At 36.3% G+C, this 20,332-nt stretch overlaps 2 protein-coding genes across 3 annotated transcripts in view; both read right to left on the bottom strand.

Annotated features, from left to right (window-relative positions):
* Positions 1-4,254, bottom strand: part of spire2 (spire-type actin nucleation factor 2) — a 34,098-nt gene extending 29,844 nt beyond the window's left edge. For both annotated transcript variants that reach the window (XM_028448886.1, XM_028448887.1), the window contains exon 1: positions 3,849-4,254. In XM_028448886.1, coding sequence (XP_028304687.1) covers positions 3,849-4,137 — 289 coding nt within the window. In that variant the 5' untranslated portion in view covers positions 4,138-4,254. The remainder of the gene's footprint in view (positions 1-3,848) is intronic.
* A 2,054-nt stretch (positions 4,255-6,308) lies between these two features.
* On the bottom strand, positions 6,309-20,332 carry lcat (lecithin-cholesterol acyltransferase). Its single transcript, XM_028448898.1, has 8 exons — positions 20,265-20,332; positions 18,448-18,606; positions 13,361-13,517; positions 13,133-13,248; positions 12,836-12,931; positions 10,506-10,730; positions 7,896-8,091; positions 6,309-6,948 (listed from the first exon to the last, which is right to left on the bottom strand). The coding sequence occupies exons 2-8, from the start codon at positions 18,596-18,598 to the stop codon at positions 6,594-6,596; spliced, it is 1,296 nt and encodes a 431-aa protein (XP_028304699.1). The 5' UTR covers positions 18,599-18,606; positions 20,265-20,332; the 3' UTR covers positions 6,309-6,593.

Genomic DNA, 20,332 nt, shown 5'->3' with positions numbered 1-20,332 from the left:
CAGTTTTAAAAAGGTTTTGATTTCATTCAAATTTGGTGGATTGATGTCAGGTTGTGACTTCTATCAAAATCTCGAGTTTCGTACGAATCCGATCCAGAATGTGGATTTGGCAGAAGGTTGAAGTGAGCCGATTTTGACATGGAAAACCCCATTTAGCGGTATTTCTCTGTGAAACCATACTAGATCTAGGTGATTGTAATTGTGGATTAAACTGAATTTTATTTTTAGTGCAGGGATAATGAGCTCATTTCAATTTCATGATTGAGTGATTTCAGTTGGTAAACCGTTGGATGAGCCTATTATATGACCTAACATAGAATTGAAAGCCGTTTTTATTTTCTCAAAAATCTAATTAACATCCACAGATCCAGTAACTATGATAAGTTTTGTCAGTGATGGAAACAGCTAAGAACAAAATTGGCCGTTTTCTAAAGTCTGCGCTGCATAAGCGCTTTCATTTGTTTGTCTGTTAGCATGTTTTTGTTAAAACTACTTCATGGATTCTGACAAAATTTTTCATCTGTGGAACAACTTCCTCCCAGCACTGAAATAAAGATTGATGTAGTTTTGTTCTTTCTATAAATAGCTGTCAAAGTATTTAAAGTGGTCAATAAAAATAATTTCCAATGTGAATGATGTTTGGGTTGGAGTCCTCAACCTTCCACATCTTTTTTTCTAAATTTGTGTCTGTTTTTATCTATTTTTGCGTCATTGATTTTTTACTTCATATTTTTTCTTATGTATTCATGTTATGTTTTTGTTGCTATGTTTGATTATCTACTTTGCTTACATGTTCTGAAAATGGTCTTCATGTTGTAGCCTTTCTTGGCTGGGATTGCTAATCTTAATGCGATATCTCTGGTAAATATAAGGATTATAAATACATCAACATTTACTGTAAAATGTGTATCTAGTCAAATTTGTTTTGGAAAAACTGTTCCAGCAGCTACTGAAGAAGACTTTTAATTGTGACTCTGAGAATGAAGAGATCTTTGGAAGCTGGGAACAACTTTAATTCATCCAGTACTTAACTATATCATCCCTGAGCAAACTAAGAATGCATGATGAAGAACAGTATTTAATAAAATTTGTACAAAGGTCTACAAATTCGCAGCAAAACTGCCAGTGTCGTTTTTGGATGTATCGTAAAATGATTTCAGAGACATCAATCCCTTATGGCGACTAAGGATGTAATGATTAATTGTAAGACAGTTAAAAAACGATTCATAGGTATCACGGTTGATATCGATACTCTAAAAATTGAATCGCAATAACTGCAGAGGGCGCTATCTATTTATCCTTCTCTTGTCCAGAAGCGTAGGCAGCGGGCAGAATCTGCTACTACTTTGTTTCTGGCCGCCTTCTACTCTTAAACATGTTCACAAATGATTCCTTACCCCTTTAGCACCGAAAGAATATCTGTAATATTACGTGAATATCTGTAAAAGTCCCGTTTTTCTATTAGCTCCGTCTGCTAGCATAGCATCTCTTTTTCACTGCTAGAATATCTGCATGCCAACTGACCACTGGGTTACCAGCGCCCTCTGCTGGTTCAAACAAATATTTGACTGTTTTTTTTTTTTTAAGTCCAATTGTTAAGGCACAAAATACATTTTCAGTTGCACTTTTAAAAAGAAAAGGAACTATTATGCAGATTTGCATTGTTTACGATAGAACCAGAATGTAAATTAATATTCTTCTTCTTGTATTATTCCTTTATTTATTTAATTCAAGATTAATTTTTAGGTAAATTGCATTGTTTTGAATAGTTTATCAAGGGATTCTTTTGACAATGAAAAATAAAAGGAAAACAGTACAGTATTTTCTCGTTTTTCCCCGAAAAAAATAAAGGAATATTTTTCAGTCATCATTTGTCTACAGTCCCATTTTGTAAAATAAATTGTGAGAGAATCGTATCATGAACCTAGTATCGTGAATCGAATCGTATTGGGAGTTGAGTGAATCGTTACTGCCCTTATGGAGACATATGTTGTGTGGTATGGCTGATTTCAGTTTGGACATAATGGATAAAATCAGTTGGACAGCCATTCATCCTGAAGAAGTCGCCTACAGTCTGAGCTTATGGAAACTCTAAATAGAGAGAATATGAATAATTAATCATTTACCGACATAATACAAGTCATTGCAGACAGAGATACAGTAGTTATTCAATGGAAAGCACTAGAGTTGTTTGGCTGAACATTCTGCAGGATAGTAGAATATTACACCTGAGCTTGTAGAAACCGGAGCCGTTTGGGACGAGAGAGCCTAAAGGAAAGGAAAGGAAAGGAAAGCCAACAGTAGAATCTGTGTATTCATTCGTTTTTCATTATGTAACAAAAACATGAAAAAACAGAAAACTTGTTTTTCAAATTCAAGCTCTTTTGCTTCCGTACAGAAAACGAAACGAACACCTTTATTAGTTTTCTCCATTACCGATTTGCCAAAGTACGTGACCCGGAAGTGTACTCTCATCCGATGCTAATGGCTATGCTAACAGCAATTTGGCATGACAAGATCACTGCTTCCAACTGTGCATCCGAAACGTGTCCTTTTCGCTTTAGCTGGTGTTGGGCACAGATCCTCTAAAACGAACATCTAGGAGGATTTAGAGACTCCTAAGTGTTGCAAAGCTAAAGATATCTCGGAATGCGATTTTCGTTTTCTGTACCGAAGCAAAAGAGCTTGAATTTGAAAAACAAGGCGTTTTCCATTTTTTCATTTTGGTTTTGGAAATAAATATCAAATAATGAGTGTTCTTTTAGTTTTTCATGTTTTTGTTACATAAAGAAAAACGAATCAATGAATGATACACGGATTCAGTAGCTTCCTGCTAACCAGACGCCGTTAGAAAAACACACAAATGAAGAGTTAACCTTGTTTCACCAAAGAACTACCATCCATAACAAACTCTCAGAAAAGTATATGAAGTTGTTATACATTCAAGTGTTTTTGTCAGGGAAAAAAATGCAAGTATTTGAGAAATGGGGAGCTTTAGTGACTAGTTTGCTTTCGTTACTTGAAGTTTAATAATTTATTTTATTTTATTTTAGCATATTTTACCAAAACTGTGGCGATATGTATTTTTTTTCCAGGGACATATTTTAGTGATTTTATTCAAAGGTCATTTTTTGTGTTATAAAAGTGATAGTGAGGTGAACGCAGAGTAATTTAGCTCAAGTCAAACAGTAGCTTCCTGCTAACCAGACTCCGTTTGAAAAACATACGAATTAAGAGTTCACCTTGTTTCATCGAAGAACTAAAATCCCCAACAAACTCTCAGAAAAGTAAATAAAGTTGCTGTACATTCTGGAGTTTTTGTCAGAGAAAAAATTGCCAAAGTATTTAGGAAATGGAGATGCTTCAGTGACTAGTTTGCATTCGTAACTTTGAAGTTTAACAATTTAAACAAAGTGTACATTTTTGCAAAAAAGGTGGTGATGTGTATTTATTTTTTCCAGTGACATATTTGAGTGATTTTATTCAAAAGTAATTTTTGTGTTATAAAAGTGACAGTGAGGTGAACGCAGAGTTATTTAGCTCAAGTCAAACTGTAACTTCCTGCTAAGCAGACTCCGTTTGAAAAACATGCGAATTAAGACTTAACCTTGTTTCGACCAAGAACTAATATCCATAACAAATTCTCATTAAAGTAAATAAAGTTGCTATACATTCAGGACTTTTTGTCAGATAAAAAATTATAAAAGTGAAAGTGAGGTGGATACAGAGAGTTATTTAGCTCTGGGCGGCAGGGTTTGGCTGTCAAATTAAGTTCAATAAGTGTTGTTTGGAAAAACTAAAGAAGTTGGACATTTCAGGCTGAGGCCGTCATGTCATCATATACTGACCGGGGTTCGCATGCAGCGACACGGTTCCGTCACGGTGCAGGAGGATGGAGGACGGGTCCTTGAGTCGGGGCACCCTCCGGTTAACCGGGCGGGGCACTCTGAGCCCGCTGCAGCACTGGTAGCACACCGCCCATGCCTGCTCCTCGTTGATGGGCTGCTCGTAGGACTTCAGCACCTCCTCCAGAGACAGTTCCCGGGGCTCGGCCAGGTCCCGGACCTCCCCGCGGTCTGCAGAGGCGCTCACCCGCGGGTCACGGTCCTCAGAGCTTCGGTTGCTGGATCTGGCCATGGCTGCGATGTGGTGGAGCCCATTCTTCAGTCCACAGACAGCGGTTTGGCCCAGTCCAACGACCGCTACCGTCTGCTGCTCGACTACTGCAGTTTAACCCGCCACCAGCTGTTAAGATGACCGTACTACCACAGCACATCCGGTGCAGATTCACGAAAATAAAAGCCCAGCATTCAGAAATAAAATACCATATTTGCGTTCAATGATTTTTAAATAAAAAAATCAAAAATCAAAAAATTATAATAATTCAATGAAAAAAGTACACTTCAATAAAAAAAATTATATTTTCAATCGAAGAATAAAAAGTGTTCAAATGCAAAAAATAAATTTGGAACTCAAATAATTTGATTAAAAATGTTTTTGGTTTTTTTTTCTTGTTTTTTTATTGAAAAGGTTTTTCTTTTCTTTTTTGTATTTGGGTCATATTAAGGGTAGTATATCTGTCATTATTATTCAAAAACAAACATTTCAATCTAAGGAAAAAAAGTTTAACAGTTTTTGATTAATTGGCAAAATTAAATTGAAATGTTGAAATGTTCCCATTCAAATCTATTGGAATAGTGACATAGTGATTCCTAGGGATATACTGAGGGTAATACTGACACCGACTGGGTATAGGTAAGGTTGCATGGCCCCATTTAAAATAAAATCATCATCGGTTGTGCTCAGAAGCCAAATAAATAATCCTTTCAGAATGAAAGATGATTATGTGAAGTTGCAGATGGACACTTTTCCAATTAAGCAGCCCTTTACCCTCAATATGCATTAAAAAAAACTTAACTTTGAATTGGCTGTCATGTTTTCTGAATGTAAATTCTTTTTCAGCAATTCTTAAATCTGTAGACTAAGAGTTCAGTACGATCACAAACCCTGTGGCGTATGTTTTTGTGCTGCAGACTTTAAAATAAACAGATATACTTAATATTTACATGTTTCGTTGGTTAAATTTCCATCAAACCAAAGACATTTTATTGAATTTACTAGAGGAAAACACAAATTGAGAGCAGTACCGTAAACTCTTGAGGTGTATTTACTGCTTCACGTGTAGGAAATTAAATCATTTAAATTGAACTTTGACTGTGCTAGCCTCAGCATTCCTGGCCAAGCAAAGGAATAGTAGAATCAAAGAACAGGTTTGTTCCTGTTATCACCTCTTTGTTACATTACGATCAAAAATAAACAATTAATCAATGTTTACTTGCTAAGTTTCCAAACTCTGGGCTCCGACCCCCTGCGGAGCCCAGGAGATTTAATCATCCCCACAGGTCACTCAGGATGTTGGAAGAATACCAGCTGTTTGTTTCCACCTCAAAATGAGATCATCATGTGAGGGTCTTATCACCTAAATGGACAAATGTTGCTTCCTTTCTTTGTGTCCCAGAAAAGGGTTGTTAAGTAATCATGTGACATCTGAGAACTTTGTGAAAGATATAAGCTTCTCTCTCCTGTTCTTGCTTCAGAGTAAATTTGACCCCGGCTGCTCTCACAGGGCTTCTGCCTCAGCCCTGTTCTTTTGATTCTGCTTGTGTTAATAAACTTTGTGTTATTATGCAAGCCAGTTTCTACGATCCCTTTTTTCCACTCTACATCTTTTTCATCGTTCACATCTCTACCTGGGAAAACCACGACACTCTTAAGGGCAATTTTGCACCATCTATCATAGAAAACCTGCAGTGTGTGATATCACTGATATGTCCTATCATGAGCTATGCACTCTGCCCATTTGTTGCTCTAAATTGCTTCTAAGATAATGTTTAACGCAGAGATTTTCAAGAAGCATGAGTAAAGGCTCCAGTTTCTAAAGACTTTCTTTGAAGGCTTTCAGCTTTACATGTGGTTGGATATTTTCTGTCCATAATTGGCCTTATTATGACTTTAATGAAGGCTTCCAGTATTTTTTTTAGTGGCATCACATGCTTTATTCAAAACAAAAAAAAAATAAAGAATATGTTTTCAACTGTTATATTAAATCACTAACATTTTATGTAAAATAAACTATATACTCAAAATTGGTCCATTAGTTCCAAAGGATGATATGACATTACACATGCTCATAATATAACAACGATATTATACACAATGCAAAGATGGCGCGATCAAGTCATCAATCACTGCATAACTTAAAACGATGATGTAACATTATTGATGAAACAGTCTTAAACAGAAAAAGATGCATTTATTTGTTTTTATTTAAAAAAGAAAAAAAAGGTTTTTCTTTCTTTAGCAAAATGATTATGTTGCTGAGATTACTGGAAAAACATTTAGCAGAAAAAGGATAATGTAATGGATACAAGTAGAAAGTTGTCCATCAGCCCATCAGCCTTGAATTTCATAAGGTCAGGATTGTGTATACAATCTTTTTTCTTCTTCTTTGATATCAAAACAAAGTCAATGTATTAAGTATTCAAATCCAGCCCTACACCAGTGTTTTAAAACCTTGAATGCTGCTGTTCCTGCTAAAACCTTGTCTCCACTTCTCTGGGTGTTTCTGATTTGCCCTCCAAGATATTCTGAATTTGGTCGAGAACCTTCTCGTGGTACACCATATCCAGGTGGGCCAGACCTCTGTACTCGGTGACGTGCACTGGATAGTTCTGCATCCCCTCCCAGAGTTTGCACAGACCCATGCTGAAACTGTCCACTGTGTCGTCCCCGTCAGCATAAATAAAGTCCACAGGGTCCCCATTGGGAAATTCACTATCATAAATATTGGTTACAATAGTTGGGAGTCCGACGCCGTACATACACCACACCTCGACACCAGGTGGCTGAAGATCTCCAGTCAGGTTCTTTGTGTCCTCCCACATGTACCTAGAACACAAACATAGACCAAATAACATTTTTTTTTTAAATTCAACTTTGCACCTGTCTTAAATCCGTGTACCCTTCGTTCTTTGGTTATTCCGTTTTAAAATCAAATCAAAATAACAAACAAACAGTGTGGTTATTTTGTTTTACTGACTTAAAACCAAAACAAAAATACAGAAAAATCAGAAACCAGATAAGCAGCGTTTTTCTGTTCTAAAATCAAATCTTGTTCTGTTTGTGTGATATTTGGATATTTATGGGAAACTAGGACGAGAGCTTCATGTTTCAATCTCACCACACAGAGGGGACCCACAGACGGGGGTGGAGTTTTTCTCCCTGACAAAAATGGAGTAACACATAAATACATTTAAGAAAATGGATGTTACAAAAAGCATGGACATGATATGTGATTAAAGGAACCAGAGGTGGTGTAATGAATCTACTGGTTCCACTTGTGTCTTGTGATCAACGTCCATGTGTGTTGACGGCTGTTGTTAGTGCTCACGGTATTAAAATGTGCAAAATAAATATATTTACTGGCCTCAAAAAAGCTGTGTAATTTTTTTTGCAAAAGTGTGAAATTGTAGAAGTTCTAACATATATTGTTCCTCACACCAGTCTCAGAGTCGATAGTCAGTCTCCAGTTCATTTGGATACTGCTTTTCTGGTTTTTTTTTGGTTCTATATTTTTGTTTTAGTTTTAAGTCAGTAAAACAAAATAACCACATCATTTATTTGTTGTTTCGATTTGGCTTTTCAACGGGATAACCAAAGAACGAAGGGTACACGGATTGTCTTAATCACTTTAAATACATGTCTTTGTTTGCTGATGTGGAGACACAACACAGGGCTTGTTTGTGGATAGGGAACCTTCTGTAGATGAAAACAAAACCCTACTGCCTCAATGAATCTGACCTTAGTAAAAACTAAAAAAAAAAACTGGTAGTTACCAGCCGTCCTGAAAACCAATGTCTGTGAAGAATCTCTGGTAGTCCTGGTGGGTGTAGTTGAAGGTCGGTGTGGAGATGAATACGTGCTTTTTGGGCCAGAAGTTCGGAAAGGGCAGCATCCACGGGTTGGTTGCTACCATCCTCTGCTCTTCGCGGATCTTTATGTTAGAAATCATCGGGATGCCATCGTTTTCACCTGCAACCAGTGTCAACAGCAACAGAGGAAAATGTTGATGCCCACCTCCAAACAAACTGACTCATACATTTACATTTGTGATGGCAATGTTTGTAATGGATATCCACGGATTCAAATGCTCACCATTTGTATATTGTCTTCTACCTTTGGTTGAATTATTATATAGTTACAGGTGTAGCTTTCAGTTACCCTTTGTTGTGTTAACATTATTCTGTTCATAACATTATAAACATTCACCAAAATATACTGTGTCTCCCTTTTGGTGACAAACTGTACTTTTGTATTCATCTTCCATGCAACACATTTCTCTCAGAACCAGTGTGAACTTTTTCAGTAATATGAGCAACAGCAGCTCATCTGTTGGAATTCTTAAAGTGTAAGTACACCCTAAAGCCACTTTTTTCTGCTGAATACATACAGTATATGATTAGGTATGAAGTAATGGAGTTTATTGATCCTAGTCCCACTCATCACATTTTAGTCAAAGTAGTATTTCAATTTAGCATTTTCAGTTGTGACTGCCCTCTATGGATTGAATTCCAACTATTGCAATTTAATTTTGCTGTTGGGCTGAGATTAGATCAGTGACGTCTTTTTGGATCGGTGACGTCACTAACCGTCACTGTTGGCCCCGCCCCTCCTATAAAAGATGGGAGAAGGGACTGGTTTTCTCCTCTCACAGCCCTCAGTGAGTTTTGATGAACAGCTTCACGCTGTGTGGGTGGAGCTGCTGTGACTGGGCATGGTCTTAGCCAGAGGTGTAAAGAGTACTGTTACTTGATTGAAACTGTACTCATGTACAAGTAAGTCATACATAAAACACTCAAGTACACGTAAAAAGTAGCTCAATTAGATAGTACTCAAAGCAAAAGTTACTAGTTACTTTCACCCCCCACATTTATTATTGGTAATAAACATCTCATGTAGAAACTATAAATAGGAAGAGACCAACTCTTGCACAATTGGAGTTTGATTTTCCACAAAGGCATCTGTATATAAGAAAAGGTTTGTCAAAATATACAATTCTTTTTAAATAAAATAACACCAGTGAATTCAATTCAAAATAAATTGATGAGATTTAAAACAGTGCCATGCCAAATGTGCCTTGATGGTAACAACATAATGTCTAAAAACTCAACCTGAAACTGGTTCAGATTCCTTGTGGTATTCCCTTCACCAGGACGCTTTTACCCTTGCTCCCTACTGTTTGTGTCTTGTTTTAATCTAACAGGAGCCTCTATCTGCATCCTGATCCTAAATCTAAATCATGGAATTGATGAGCTGGTCTTTCTTCGCTTTTGGTCAAATTTATGAGTACGGGCATTGGGAAAGTCCGTAAATCCTGAGGACGTGGAAGAAGTCCGGCAGATTGGAATTATGATAACGGGTCTTCTGCTGATTGGATCTGGCATTTTCCTGATTTATCGCAAAATTCGGATTACTTTGGCAGTAATATTGAAAGCCGCTTGTCATCGATAGAAGGGGCCGAGCTCTCAGAACTCTCTGATGGATTCCACTGTGAACTTTAAGAGGAGTGGAGAGTTTGGCTCAAGGAAATGGGCACATGATTTGATTATTGATCGAATGACCAGAATAATAGGGCTAGCAGTCATGTTGCTGCTAGCCCGTCTGAAAACATCTTCTCTTATCTCATTCCCCTGAGAACAGCCTGTCAAAGTCTGTTGTTTTTTTTATCTCCACACTCTCCATGGATGGATGTTGATTCAACGCTCTGACCTTTCCCTTACTTTCCATGAACACCTGCGATCTGGCTCGGCTAACAAACTCTCGAGGTCATCACTACGACAACGTCGTTCCACGTCATTGGCTATGAGAGACTACAGCAGTCTCAGTAAACAGACTTATCTCAAACAACACTGAACACTTCACTTCCATATTTACATACACAACCTGTTTCTTCACCATCTCCTCTGAGCCCCTCTCATCCTCCCTTCCTGCAGAGGCAGCAGGAGGCGAGCCATAAGAACAGCGCCATCCTGTGGCCAACCTGCGCACTACCCATCTTAAGACCCATTTCCTGTGCCAACGTGCTGTTGTATTGAATTGAATGTTGTGTTTGTTGGTTTTTGTTGCAATGTTTGTTGAATAGTTTCTTCTTGATCTCAAACTCCGCCCCTCTCTACACGGGCCTAATTTGGTTTTTGCCTTTTTTTTTTTTACCTCTTCTTCCTACTCATTGTTTCATATTTCTCATCTAAGAAACGGAGCGCTGCTCTGCTGTGGCTGCTCCCCAGTACTCCCGTACCTGTCCCCCCATGTGATATGTTATTGTCTTTCATGTTTCTTGGTCAGAATGTAACTGAAACTGAATTTCCCCTCGGGGATAATTACGTGTTCTGAATCTCTCCGGTTCTGTTTATGGCACATTGTATCAATGTATAACTTGACGTTACCTGAGGTAAGGATTCTAAGTGCTTTGACAGCACCCCCCCATGGTGCTCCCAGAGAAATGAAGCCCTTGATGTATTTGTCCTTCCAGGCCTGTGGCTGGTGGTTGAGGAAGTAGAGAACATAATGGCAGCCCATGCTGTGTCCCAGCAAGAAAACTGGTTGTTGGTATTGCTCGTACATTTCCACCACCAGATCCTTCAGCTTTTCTAAGTATTCGGTGTTTTCATCTGAAATCACATACACACACAAGAAACACAACTTTGAAACTACAAACACGACTCAGTCTTAGATGTGCTATACATGCTTTTAAACATTAAAACATTTTATCACTAGACACTGAGCAGGGGAATGTCCTAGGGCTTGAACTTCAGTGTTTGCTGAACCAATTTAAACCCTTCAGTGGCAATAGCATGTCGGAAATGAAATGTTTTAAAGGCATCTTACGAACCCTAAATACATTGTGTTGGCCAAATTTGTAACAAGATTACTAGTATATCATAAAGAGACAAGATACTGTCATAATTTCATGGGGTGTTGTAGGAGAAGTTGAAGGATGTAGATGACCCAAGAGCAGTAAAGGAATGATGCTTTACAAACAATTATTCATCAAACAGTGTCTTAAAGCACCTCTCAAAAGATAAGGGTAATCAGGAAGATGGGCTTAACCTGTGTGGAAACAGGAGGGAGAAGGGGAGCATACTCACGATCACCAGACACAAAAGAGGTTGAAACAGGCCCACAGACAGGGATTAAAATAAACAAATGAACTGGCGATGAAATACCAAGAACCAAATCAATACATACGATCACCAAAAACAAAGGAAATGCCAACAGACTTGACCATTCACGTTACCAAACCAACTTAGCCAACTAAATATGGAAAAAGGCTGTTAATCACAACACCAACACCCAAATACCAAACATTTGTAATACTTTGTAAATCTATCAGATTGGCTTTAAAAGCATACTGTACACTCAGCAGTGGTTCTTAAAATGGTGTCATGATTTCTAGTATGATGACATGAACGCAAAGTATTTACACGTTTTTTAATGAGCCTAATAAAATTGATAAGATTAGATACAAACAGGAGAGCACATAACTTTTCTGATCTCGGGTTTGAAAAGAAGCAGCACAACTAAATGTCAGTTCTTTAAAGCCTCACAGAATATGAAGCTTTCTAATGAAATGACCTAAAACTAAAAGTAAAAACATCTATAAACCAAATGAACTGGTGGCTTTTCAAGCCCTTACAACAGTCACTATTTTAAAGCACTTAATGTTTTTATCCTACATAATATCATCATCATCATCATCATCATCATCATCTTTCCTTTTTCAAAAAACAGTAGAAGATTTCCGATCCCAAGTGGCTCCTCATATTTTTTGTAGCTTACATTAATGATGACTAAATTATCAACAAAAAATAACAAATAAATACATTGAAAAGTGCCTTATTTAATGATCTTTAACTTGTTTAATAATGTGTTTTACTGTGCGTTATTGTCCGACTGACCTTTAAATTATGTGTACTGTTTTAAAATTTGTTTACAGTGTCCATTGACTTTTAATTTCTTTATCTACTGTACTGTAATGTGTTTCCATTGCCTGCCTATGACTGCAAATGCAAATTAGCATTTTGCTATCGTCCAGCATATTTACTCCTATTGTTAAAATAGCTGTTTATTAATGTCTCTCACTGTTAATTTTGTCAACTATAAATAGTCATTGACAACATTTTTTTTTAAATAACAAAAACTAAAATATAAATAATTTAAAAAAAAATACATGTGAATAAAAACTGGACCCAAATATCTTTGTATTTTCTTCAACTAATGAAAACAAAACTATAATTTCATCACATGGGACGAAATCTCATGTGGTTTTATGTTTGTAAAATCATCAAATCTGTCTATGTGTAGTAACAACCATTATATATATTTTATAATGTAACAGAAAAACTAAAATAAATCAGCTTCCAATCGGGAACAGAATACTGTTGTAAACTTCTATCCATCCCTAAATCTTAAGTGTGTAAATGCATGTTACAACATTTAAGCTGGTGCTCACTTTTGTTCAATTTCTTAATGCTAAAGCTAACAAAAGATTAAGAAACTCAACATTTCTTCTGTTATTTTTGTTTATCAAACTGAAACGATCCAGCCACAGGTCTGCCTATTCTAGAAAAGTCTTTGTACCAGTATGTCCTTGGTGTAAATTACATTTTGGTTTCATGTGGTGAAGCAAACTAATGCATGTACAGGCTCAGTTCCTTTTACAAAATGCTTCAAAGGTCGCCCACCTGCACTGTGTATATGTAGTTTATCTACTCACTAGGACTTAATCTCCAATCGTATGGTGCCCCGCGGACCGTCTCATTACGGACATAGCCGGCGTTGACCAAATGCTGCACCATGGTGTGGAAATAACCTGGAAAAATAGAGGAAAGCACATTCAAAATCAGAGCCTGATTTCTCTCTTTATTAAAAAAACATGAAAAAGCAGAAATTGATCTGTTGAGAATTTAAAAATTCACATGCAATTCATTTTATAAAACCATGCATATGCATATTGTTGGCATACATGAAAAGATCCCATAATAATTGTTATAAAAAACATTAAGTTTCTCACCAGACAGTTTGTTCTGGTCAAGAAACTCAATGGAACTGGTCTGTCCAAACCCAGGCACCCGCACCTCCACCCCAGGAGAGTTGGATGACCGGTGAGTCGTCCGGTTGTACACAAGTCTGGGAAAAAACACACGCTCACTCTCAAATACCAGTTTAGGATCCCATTACAGGGCCTGTGATGTCACAACTGGCAACGCAAAGAATGTAAAACATAGAATAATGTCACTACCTGATGTTGTCGATCCAGCAGTCTACACCAATGGGCATTAACATGTTGAGATCGATCCAAAGGGGAAACCAGTGATCTGTTTTCTTATAGCACAACCAGTGGACCAGCGTAGGCTTGTCTATCTTTGCTTCCAATTGGTTCCCTAAGCTTCCTGGAACTAAACACAAAAACAAACACATATGGAATTCACCCGACAAACAAAACAGTAAGAGTCAGTAAAGAGCATTGCCAAAAAAACAAGACAAATCTGAGTAACACAGTGATCAGTGGTTATACAGTGCTGGTTATACTGTAAGAATGATACACATTCACTTTAAGGCAGCTATTTAAACTAAATGAAATGTATATGCAATGTATGATAATAAGGATTCATATACCGTACAATCCTATTATATTACTGAATGATTTACTTTTATCAAACTTCTCTCACGTTATGTGACACTAAGCACCCAAACTGACCAAATATGGCAGCTCATTAGCAGTTAGTCCCGAGTTCAAACATTATCGGATTGTTAATGGCAGTGGCTATCCATACGGTTGCCGTATCAATATACCGACAATCTATCCGTACGCAGCGCCCCTATATGGCCAATTTAGGTCATGTGATATGTCAGTCATTGGCCAGTTTAGGTTGCGTGTCTAAAACTAAACCTAACCCTAAACCTTATCCTAACCCTAACACGCTACGTACTTGTACTTCGGTAACCGTACCAATAGCACCGGAGGTTGTCCGTACGGCAACCGTATAAATAGACAATTTCATTATTAATTGTTCAGTGTATTTAGTTTATTTTTGTTCAAAACTGAAAGTCACGTCCAACTCATTATTAAGTCACCATCCATTAACTAAGGACAGGTCAGGTTTCATTGTTTAAAGGTAGAGTAGGTGATTTTCAAAAGCTAGCATGATTTTGAATTTGCCTCCCTGATGGCTCCACCCATACACCCCTTGCCCCTCCCCTCTGTGCGCCGTCTCAGTCACATGCGCGCGCACAGCTGCTGCAGACCTCAGTTCATCTCTTGTATTGTGTAGAAACGTTGTTGCCTCATGTCTCATTCAACAATAAGTAAAAAATAAACTTTACCATCATATATGTTAAAAAACAGCAGCAACGCGCTTTCACTGTGAGCTCGTGCACGCGAGGGATCGAGAACGAGCAGGGAGACGTGATTGGTTTTTTCAATTGGTCGAAGTTGTTACAGATTTACAACTGCTACAGATGACAGATTTTCTTCGTTCCTTTTTCAGAGCACATACGATCTTAATCTCTGTCAGGACATAAAGACAATTTCAACCAAAAACCTAAAAAGTACATCTGGAGAAAATCGCCTACCTTAGCTTTAAATATCAATATAGATTATGGACACCTCCACTAGGCATGTTTCTTGCTCTGTGCGCTCCAAATGTGCCTCAGGATGTGCAAAAAATAGCCTTTTAGATTACTGATCTTAATTTATTGCCTCTATTCATAAACTACATTTGACTTTTTTTCCCAAAAAAAAAAAAAGTAATACACACCATTTATTGGAGTATTACTATTATTGTTAGTGTTATAAATATGGTACTACTTTAACTACTTTATCATTAGTATCATTAGTACTGAATAGTCTTTCATTTACTGATGACCCTTTTCCTCATAAATCACTTTGTTATTTTTAAGTGAACATGAAAATGTATTGGCATGTGATTCTCACCTTTACAATATATGGAAAATTACTGTTCGGCTATTGACACTCTGGTATAAAACTGTGCTTTTATTTACTTTCAGCTCAAATGGATTGTCAAAAATGTTTGAAATAAAGAGGGTTTTTTCTCTTTTTGTTTTTTTGCAAACAGGGCAGATTTGACACTGTGATATCTCAGCTCTCAGAAACTGTGGAGTTGAAGTTGTCACTCTGTCCCTGTTCAGAGAGAAATGACCATTCCTGTAACTGATGTACTAGAAGAATAAAGTCAACAGAAGGATTGGCACACGCGGGACACACGCAGAGTCATCACAACGTGGACAATGACCTCCTAACTGTCAACACTGAGTCACGGCTCGTGGGAGGAATAAACTTTGGGAACTGTGAAACTAAATTCCTTCTGGATGTCAGACATTGACCTCTGAAGTAAAAGCTGATTTTGATGTAAACCTGATCTTTGTGTTTTACTGCAAGAAAATCAATCAATTATGACACTTTATTCTGATCTAAACTTTAGTTTATTTGGTCTTACGACTCATAAGTATTCAACAGATTCAAAAAACATATGTATTTTGACCTTAATGATATTTATATATATTTTTAAATCATGTTCATACAATACATTTCAACCATGTGTTTGTTAATTGCTTTAATTAATCATATGAGTGTTTAAGGTGATATTACCGATTATCATTAACCAGTTATTGATAATTATGGGAAAAAATGGGACAATGATGAGCTTATGAAAGTAAAAGTCAAAGGGAAACCTTAAGCCTGAGCCGTTCCTACCACTTCGCGGATTAAGCGGTTGCTTAGGGCCCCGAGGCCAATAGGGGACCCCCACACGATGGCTGTCCGTCACACTTCTTTAACCTGTTATCTACGGTGAACTGCTAAACTACTTGTTAATACCACCCATCCTTCAAAAAAACACTGTCAACGACATCACTATCATGATCGACCATGAGGTTGGAAAGCAGATTTCCTCTGATGACATTATAAAAGGGTTTGCATAAAAAAATTACAAGAAAAACAAACATATCGTCTAGTCATTAACAAGGAGAAAGAAAATTAATAAAGTGGTTGAAGTCAGCATCCAATGTGAACATTTTAAAATTAAGTTAAAGGAACTCTTTTTCTCTACTGCGTATGATTGAAAGGGAGATTTCTAGTCATGTTGTTGATGATGTAATGTGTTTGCTAATGATTTTACTGATGTTTTAATTTTTTCTTTTTTTTGCCGACTATAATGTTCTTATAAATTTTAAGCTGTTGAATGTTTTCTGTTGCACTTTTTGATCATGTAAAGCACATCGAATTTAAATTCTAAACAATGTTTTAATCTATTTTTTCATTTTAATAAACAATTACATTATTCATATTTATTCTGTCGCAATGAGTGTTTTCATTTTTTCCATTCATATTCGTTTTTTAACTTTACTTGTTTTTGTTTTAAAGAAAAATGTCTTTTTGCAGTTTATTATCTTGTTCATTGTGTTTCTGTTGAGTAGAATAGTTCAGAGTTGGAAGTGTGTTTGAAGGAATTCCTGATGCAAATAAATTATTATTATTGGTTTATTGGAAATAATCATTTATGAATAAATGTAAAATAAGGCTTTAACATTTGGTTCTATTAATTCATCTTCCATTAGAGTGGCTTTAAGGGACGTCCCGATACAACTTTTTCATTTCCGATATGATAACGATATTGTGGCCTTGCGCATCGGCCGATACCGATACGATATCAGCATGAATCATACATACTTTTATGTGTTTATTTTTTTTTCATGAAAAAAATAATAATTATTTATTTTGTAGTGTGCAATATTAGAAAAGGCTTGATCAAGTGATGTTACTCAATCAGAGAACAATAGTCAGCAACAGTAGGTATGAGAAAAACTGATCCATTTATTATTAACTAATTGGTTACATGAATTTTAACCTTCAACATAATATCTACAGTATTCTACAATTGAATAACATGAATAAAAAATGAATTGGGGGAAAAAAAAAAAATTGGAAACTCCGACTTTCAGGCTGATATCGGACCAATATCCAATATCGATATCAGATCGGGACATCCCTAGTGGATTTCCATATATTTTAGTTTATAGAGGGGAAAATGTAATTCATTTGGTTTATAATAGAATAATGGCAGTGTAGGGCCCCAAGATGTCTGCCTTAAGCACACCATGCACATGGCTAATTTCATCACCTTTTAAGCGTTCTGTAAGCATGGTCAGTGAATCTCATTTTGTTCTGACAAAACACATGAATGATTGAGATAAGCTGGAGAAAATCAGTGAGGCTGAGGGTCTAATGTGCAGAGTCCTATAGTGTTTGACCTCTCAGCATGTTTAAAGGAAAACAGGAATATTGACTAGTATCTAAAAATTATGGTCTTAAGCACAGATCATTTACAAACATGTTTTTATAGTTATGCAAAGTTCATGCACAGATAGGAATATTATTTTGAAAAGTGTCATGATGATGACATGATTTGGTTTTAATTATAGACTGGCATATATTTGCCCATCACTGTTTTTGCATTATATTTGCACAGTGGCACTTTCTACACTTTAAAATAGGAAAAATGTGTCTTGTTTATCCTTTTTTAAAAGTGTGATCTTTTAAATTCCCTTGAGTAAATATGAAAATATGCACCCATTTAAACAATGGTTTTTTTTTTTTTTTTTTAAACTTATTTCTATGCCCCTGTATTTCTACCTATTGTTTATGCCAGTGATTCTCAACTGGTGGGTCGGGACCCAAAAGTGGGTCACGGACCTGTACTGCGTGGGTCGCGGAAAGCTGGCCAAAAAAAAAAAAATTAAATACTTAATGTCTGTTATGTTGGACTTGTCTTTTATTTTGGAAGAAACTTGTCTTTTGACATGCATGCTGTGAAATGCATGTTGCACAGGAAAATTAATAGATTTATGTTTTTAAAAAGATTATATATGCGTGTTTCCAACAGCTATCTTTGAAAAAAACAAAATTTGGTTTTGGTTGAATTCTAAAAAGAAAAAGTGGGTCGCGATTTGATGACTGTGGCAAAATGTGGGTCCCAGGGTGAGACCAGTTGAGAACCCCTGTTTTACGCAATGCATTTTTTTTTTATTCCTCTAAAGTGTCTTTGAGCACTGAAAAAGCGCTATATAAATAAAATGTATCGTCATTATTATTATAATTATAAAAAAGCATGATTATTTTTCTGCATTCTTTCCCCTTTCCAAAATACAGTCCTGTGTCGGTATTGTGAGCCCAGTATTGTATCGTCTCGTGAACTTTGCATATCGTCCCAGCTCTAGTGAATTGTCAATGAGTTTTTAAATGTTTTTATCAATGAAACTACTTTCTGTGGCTGAGAAGGATTGTAAAAGAACCCGATCAGCACTTACTGATGATAAGCGGTGGAGTGCTGTTGCTGGCTGGCCTGGCTTTGGCGTTGGGAGGGAAGACTACGTTGACGATCCAGAAAGCCGTGGAGTGATGGAGTCCCAGCAGGAAGCCCATCAGCAGCACCGGGAACAGGCGTCCCCAGGAGCCCATCTTTCTCTCTGTGAACACAGCGTCAATTCTACTGTGTGTGTGTGTGTGTGTGTTTCTGTGTGTGTGTGTGTGTGAGGCTGCTGGAGGCGGAGGCAAACAATAACCAGCGATATCACAATAATGATAGCACAGCCTTTACTACCAGATCATCAGAGGTGTAAAGAGTCCCTATATATTCTACTCAAGTAGAAGTACTGTTATTTGATTGAAATTGTACTCAACTATAAGTACAAGTAAGTCATACATAAAATACTCAAGTACAAGTACAAACGTAGCTAAATTAAATAGTACTCAATGTAAAAGTTACTAGTTACTTTCACCCCCCATGTTTATTTTTGGTAATAAATCTTGCCTCTGTTCCCTTGCACACAGTAAACATCTCATGTATGAACTTTGTAGTGAGAACTTAATTTGTTTTCCACAAAGTCATCTGTATGAAATAAAAGGTTTGTCAAAATGTACAGTTATTTTTGTTAATACAATAACACCAATGAATTCAATTCAAAATAACAATAAAAAACATTATCAGGCTTTAAGTATAGATACATTTATGAACTTTAAAACTGTGCCATGTGGGTAACATTGGTCATATACTTCCAGATTCATAAGACATGCAAGTTTTGTTTAGAATAATATAATCTATATGATGATGAAATCAGACTTCCACCACTTCATGTCATAATACAGGAAAGAGCAAAGGGTTTTTTGTGTATTTTTGTAGTTGTTTTGTGTGTTTTCTAATTGATTTTTGTAAATTTTTTGTTGGCATTTTGTATATTTTTATGCTCATTTTGTTTATTTTTGTCTTTTTTGTGAGTTTAGATACATACATTTTGGAGTCTTTTGTTTTTTTTATCATTTAGTATGTTTTTCTTTACCTGTTATGTATACTTGTAGTCATCTTGTGTGTTTTGGGACTCATTTTATGTAGTTTTGTTGTATTTTTTGTTTTGTTTTGTTTGATTGTTTTTTAAGTCATTTTTGTGTATCATTGTTGTCATTCTATGTATTGTTCTGATTTTTTTTTTTTTTTTTTTTTGATATATTTGTACTTGTTGTTTTGTAAGTTTTTATATTCTTTTTGTGTTTCTACCTAGTGTTTTTCTCCACTAGGTAGAAACTCCAATTTGAACCCAAGAAAGTGGCGTTGATCAGACATAGCACGACAAAGAACAAATGGATTCTTTAATGTGACTTTCTAAACTGTTTATGAAACGGAATTATTATTATTATTTTTTATTTTTTTTAATCACACAAAAAAAAAAATTTACTCAGTATTGTTTTAAAACGTACTTAAGTACAAGTCAAATTATTGATTTATCATAGACTAAAAAATTTTTATTTTTTTTTTTTAAAAGTACAAGTAACATTAACGTGAGTACTTTTCACATCTGCACCTACGGCTTTACAACAAGATGTATCCATCAAACCACATGGACAAATAAAACGTGTAAACTACAGATTACTCATTGCTCCATTGATTTTTAACCTCCAATCATGTATTTATTTACACACCAGTAAATAAATGACCGACAAAATACACAACACACGTTTGACGTAAGAGTAAAACGTGCCTCACGTTGGTGCAACGCTGTTAAATGTTGTTAAGGTAAATATAAAGTTACTATTAGACACAAACAATGTTTTCTATGAGAGGTTCACTTACTTCCACTCGTCCTTCCTGTCTGTGGACAGCTGCTGCGCGGATGCGTTCAAAGACCTGATGAAAAACTA

This window comes from Gouania willdenowi, chromosome 6 (genome assembly GCF_900634775.1).
Source record: "Gouania willdenowi chromosome 6, fGouWil2.1, whole genome shotgun sequence".
Lineage (NCBI taxonomy): Eukaryota > Metazoa > Chordata > Actinopteri > Blenniiformes > Gobiesocidae > Gouania > Gouania willdenowi.
Note: the sequence above shows the minus strand (reverse complement) of the source record. Positions and strands in the feature narration are given on the sequence as shown.